The sequence below is a fragment of the Pygocentrus nattereri genome, chromosome 11 (genome assembly GCF_015220715.1).
Source record: "Pygocentrus nattereri isolate fPygNat1 chromosome 11, fPygNat1.pri, whole genome shotgun sequence".
Taxonomy (NCBI): domain Eukaryota; kingdom Metazoa; phylum Chordata; class Actinopteri; order Characiformes; family Serrasalmidae; genus Pygocentrus; species Pygocentrus nattereri.
The window spans coordinates 24,954,719-24,960,309 of NC_051221.1; the positions used below are offsets into that span (position 1 = coordinate 24,954,719).

The 5,591-nt window shown below is 45.0% G+C and overlaps 1 protein-coding gene across 1 annotated transcript; it reads right to left on the reverse strand.

Moving 5' to 3' along the window:
* Window positions 1-785: 785 nt before the first annotated feature.
* islr2 (immunoglobulin superfamily containing leucine-rich repeat 2) lies at window positions 786-4,807 on the reverse strand. The gene is made up of 2 exons (XM_017722876.2): window positions 4,537-4,807; window positions 786-3,760 (listed from the first exon to the last, which is right to left on the reverse strand). Exon 2 carries the CDS (start codon window positions 3,749-3,751, stop codon window positions 1,625-1,627), a length of 2,127 nt encoding a protein of 708 aa, XP_017578365.1. The 5' UTR covers window positions 3,752-3,760; window positions 4,537-4,807; the 3' UTR covers window positions 786-1,624.
* Window positions 4,808-5,591: the final 784 nt, after the last annotated feature.

Consider the following 5,591-nt stretch of genomic DNA (forward strand, 5'->3'; position numbering starts at 1 on the left):
CATTGGCGGCCTCTGTGCTTTGAACAAAGAACGCACTGCTGCATGGGATCCAAAGACTGCGCGCTGCGCGACCGACAGTTCAGACGAGATATTATAAAAGCTTTTACTGTTTGTTTTTTCAGACTGTATGACACTGTGATCATTTTTCTTCCGTTATTTTTCTTTTGGAATCGAAAACTCGAATAAAAATGTGTTTCTTCGTTGTGAAATGCTCGATTTGATGCACTGAAGCACAGCTGGACGCGCTGCCCACACCGCGCGCACCGAACAGCTGCACGTCATTCCTTTGTCCTCTTCGGTGTTTCTTTTCACCAAACAGGTCACTAATATCCCTCACCAAGCCTTTAAGGACACCCGAGTCTGAAGAGCAATAGGGCTCGCACTCCGCTCGCGCGGGAGCGACTGGACTTCAGCGCGCTTTTACGCGCAGCGAGGAAACGGGAGCGCGCATCTGTGTCGGACACGCATTTCGCTTCGTTCACACGAGTTTAAACCTCAACGGCTCTTATTTATTTATTTACTTACTTACTTACTTATTTGTTTGTTTATTTACACCTAACATTTTTTCCTATCCTATCTTTCCCCTCGTGCGTTTAGCGCCTTTCCCGTCAGAATGCTGATTAAATAGCTTTATTAAATCTGTCTTTAAGAAATAAAGCAATGAGGACGCAGAGCAATGGCGGCTTTGTAGGAGTAAATAACACAGAAAAAGTCTACAGGAGCCTTTTATACCATTAAAACTGAACGCGTTTCGGGTCACTGCGAGAAATAAACCAAAGCTGATCTCCGGTCTTTCACCATTTTTATTAAGTTCACGTACATAAAATCATATCAAAATATTTGAAGGGTCGAAGATTTTTTTTAACAACATAACTGAACAGTGTTCGACAAGAAATCACCAAAAATGTACAGGACCCTCGCTGCCCACACCGACGGCGAGAACCAGCGAGCAATATTAAAAAAGAGCACATCTTTTTTTTCAGTTTACTGGCCGTTACACCACATACCGACACTGAGGATATCTACCGTCCTATAGCTAATAAACACACTTGAAAACACGTACGTGTAACATGCCACGAACACGGTCAAATCTCACAGCAGAGGAAAGGACACTCAGTTCACTCAGTCAGAAAGGAGCAGCGCCCGGTCTCACTGTGGGCTCTCACATCAAACATGGAATCACCTGCTTTTTACTCGTTTTTAACAGACACAGGTCGTGAGTACAGTGAAAGTGGAATTCTCTTCAGCACGCGCTCGCTCTGAATGTAGATGACCACTACGGATGACCACAGCGTTGCGCCCTAGTTTACAGGGCGTTTCAATGAGTTACTGACCGCTACGGTGAGTCTACACATGTATGCACGGACGCTACGGCTTTGGGGGAGATGGCTGGACTCAGTCTGAGGTTTGTTGGAGTAGTTCCTTTGTTCGCAGCTGCAGGCTGTAAATACAGCTCAGGAGCCTCGTCTGCGATACCAAATATATACATTTGTTGCTTGATTGCTGAGGTAAAACTTCACCTTTTTCAGGGAACAGTAACAACTTCAGATGTTTTCTTTACCTGGTTTGGAATGTGTTCGAAAGTAACTACTGTACACACCGTCCCTCAGACTCTCTTGTACTTTCAGCGCGGTTCTTTGTAGTTGCCGTTTATTTCCTCAGAAATATTCACTGCCTCAGCCCCTAAAGGTAACCTGTCGCTATACTCAGAGCCCACTTCAAATTCCTCCTGAGTTTTGGACTGCGACTCAGGAATAGACTCGGCCACCACGCTGCCCTCGACCTCTTCCCCTTCCCCTTCTCCTTCCTCAGCACCAGCTTCTCCCTCTCCCTCACCAAGCTCGCTTGGGTTGAAGTTCTTCTCTGATTCCACGAAAGACGCCCTTGGGTCAAAATCAGTGGCTATATGCTTCTCCATCTGATCCGGGTTCTGCGCCTTCATGATCAGTTTGTAGGTCTTGCCTTGATACTTGTACAACAGGTGACAGCAGGTGGCACCCAGCAGGGGCACCGTGGCCAAAGCCAGCAAGAAAATGCTGACCACCACTATGATAAGCAAAGACGGGATTTTCTTCCTTGTTGTGAAGACCACTTGGACCTGACAGTCCTGACCCCCATACGTAAGGCACAGGGTGTAATTAGTGCCTGGCTGTAAGCCCTGGAAGCGATAAGTGTTGACACCTTCTTCTATCTTGGACCACTGCACCACTGAATGTCCATTGCCGGTGCTAACGCAGACATACAGCATGTCCATAGGGGATTTCTTGGGTGAGGTCTGGTAAAGACTGAACGCCTCCTTGTTCACAGTTTCTAGGTCTTGGGGTTGGTTGAGGTGAAGGTTAGATTTGGCACTGGCCATCTGCAGGGGGTTGAGCTGGACTTTAGCCTCAGTTTCAGACACCTCCAGCGCAATCACCCCAAAATCAAAGGTATACTGTTTAAGATCATCTAAACTCAGGTTAAAAGCATGGTTAGAGATGTACTGTGTGCCGTCATTTATTCCACACTTGCTGGTGAATGAAAAAGTATCAGAGCCTTCATCAACTTGTCCAGTGATGGATGATGTTCCAGTAGGGAGGATTTTGGTCTTCTCATATTTGGGCCAAGTACTGATCACGCTGTTTTTGGAGCTCTTTGGCCCAGGCTTGCTTCCAGGTGAACTAATGCCTGCTTTGGTGTCCAGTATGGAATTGATAGCATGTTTTTTGGTACCAGCCATAGTGAGTTTTACTGTGCTTTCAGCTTTGCCCATGTCATTGGTCGCAGAGCAGCTGTAGTTTCCATCTTCTTTTTTGCTCATACGAGGAATGATCAGTGTGCCATTTTGGAAGATGAGGAACCTTGTATTAGTGGGTGGCCCATTAATAGGAACCTCACTTTTTTCAACAATGGAGGGCAATGTGAATGTTAATAGTTGGTTTCCAGCAAATATTTCCCACTCAATGGCAGGTTTTGGGGCCCCTTTAGCTTCACAGTTCAAGATGACCATGTATCCCTCATATATTTCTGTGCTTTCAATGTTGGGCTGATAGGTTATAGTAACAGTTGGGGCTTGACACTCCAGTTTTGGCATTTTAGTAACCTCAACACCTCTTAAATGGTCAGGCGCATCACACAAAATGTTGTTCTGCTCTGGGATGGAGATCTTAGACTGTGTGATCCAATCCTTCATCCATTCCAGTTTACAAGAACAGGAGAAAGGATTGGCATAAATCTGAAGGTGCACCATGGCGGTGAGAGCATCAAAGGTCCCTTCCACGATGGTAGTGAACTTGTTGTTGTTGATGCGGACAGAACGCAGGTCCTTCAGGTTAGTGAAAGCATCCTTAGGCAGGCTGACCATGTCGTTGTGGTTCATCTTCAGCAGCTGAAGAGCAGTGAGGTTGGCAAGGTCCTCCCACGGAAAATTCGCAATTCTATTATGGCTTAGGTCCAGGTTCCTTAGCTGGGACATCGGGGCCAGTGCATTTCTCTCAATGGTAACAATTTCATTGTGGGCAAGCCAAAGAGAGGTCACCTGCGTGACATGCACAAAACCTTTGGATTTTAACACTTGGATCTTGTTTGCTGAAAGGCTGAGAGTCGTCACATTGGATGGCAAACCCACAGGAACCAGGAGAAGGTCTTTGTAAGCACAGTCCACAAAGTGATGGGTGGTTTTATCTGAGCAGATGCACTGCTCAGGGCAGGACTGAACACTGGCAATCACTGCAGTCCCCAAGGCAAAGAGCACTAGGTACCTGCTCGCCATTTTCAGAACCTGCATAGAACACACACACATGGATGTGGATAAGTATCAAGCATGCCTTATACTGCTTACGTCTCAAACTCAAAACATATTCAGAGACAAAACCAAATGAAGGCAAGTTCTGCTGGTTAAGACTCCCTGCTGTGCTCTTGAGCTTAGTGTGGTCAAAACGTGGATGTAATGATTCAGATGTTTGTTCACAAAATTTTCCAGCAGTTTTGAAAAAGGAAAGAATTTGCCAAATATTTAAATAAAAGACCCTCTATAAGCAACTTAATCACATAAGAGTTCACCTTTAAAAAAAAAAAACCTTCACTGTCGACGCTTCAGTCAAGCCTCTGGTGAAATGCTGAATACAGTACAACTTTTTGGGGCATACGGACAGATACTACCTACATATAAAGTGTAAATATACAGGTAAAAGGCAGAGGGTCAACGGAGTCCGTGCGTAATGCCCACCGAGAGCGCGACCACGCATTCGCTGTTCCTCTTCACGGAGCTGAAAACGCCCTAAAACAGATGAGTGACAATTTGCGTGAAAAAGGGAAATATCACTCCCTCACTTTTAAAACTACACTCGACCCTGATTTACCAAAGCAACTGCAGCGCGTTTATGTTGGGAACGTAGCGGACACGCAGACTGTACATGCCGAAAACTTTCAAATGCACCTTCATTTCTTCACCTTGTTTATTTGTTTTGTTGTTTTTAGTTGTCGTTCAGCGGCAACTGCGCGAATCCTGCCAGGAAGCCCTGCAAACTCTGTGCTTAAACCCCGATACAGCCTTACCTGTGCGTGGGTTTCTCCAGTCCTCTCACGGAAATAAGTCGAATCGACACTTGATCAAATACAGCACGAATATCTAGAGCTGGTTACTAGAATGGTCCAAAAACATGTTGTACACTCCTGTGCTGCTTTGGAAGACGAAACAGTGTTTGCTGATGGACGGCAGATGAGACATTATAGTGTCGGCGTAGCGCTGAGCGGTCCGGAGGCTGTTCTCTCCTTGTGCTCGAGTTTGGGCAGAAACCGTTGCGCGTACCCGCCTCCATAGTGGAATGGGAGGGTTTGTGAACGCGCAGCCTCTCCCTTCTACCTCCAGTTAAAGCGACAGGGAGCGTCGCCCCGTAGAAAATATATGACTTAGAGAAATACGATTAATTTAAAACGTTGTCCTCCACTATATGACGTGCTTTTCACTCCTATTTTGTTTGTTTTGACCGAGAATGAAAAGGAAACACACGCAGCAGCAGTTCAGGCTACAACCAGGCTACTCAATAATACAGGCAAGTTCTTTAAAAAAATAAATAAATCATTTGAGTTGACTGTAACAGTAAGTCTGCTGCCAACATGCAAGACAAAATCTTGATCATGACAGAAAAAAGACCAAACTGTTCAAATGTCTAATTTTCCCGAGATCCCCAAGACAATTCAGCACCGACATTCTGTTTGACGTGTGGATCAGGATTTGCCTTGTTAAACATCACAAAACACAGTGGATCGTTTAAACATAGGAAGCCTTTACTATTTGGAGGCAACATTTCCATGAATAGAAGTTTGCTAAAGGCCATCTTTGAAAGCAAGATCAAATATTTTCTGATCACACTACAGTCTGACACCTCTATCAGATTTTCGTGTTGATACAGCAGCTCAATTCGCCCCCACACATATATACACATTAAAAAGATGTTTCTTCAATGGCTCTTTAGTTTAGAGTTTATGAGTTCTACATAGAACCATTTCACACTTTTTGCATGGTAAAACCAAGCTTGAACACGCAAAGAAGCATGAAATGGCTCCGTATAGGACTCATGGTCCTAAGTAGAACCATTGCCTTTTCTAAA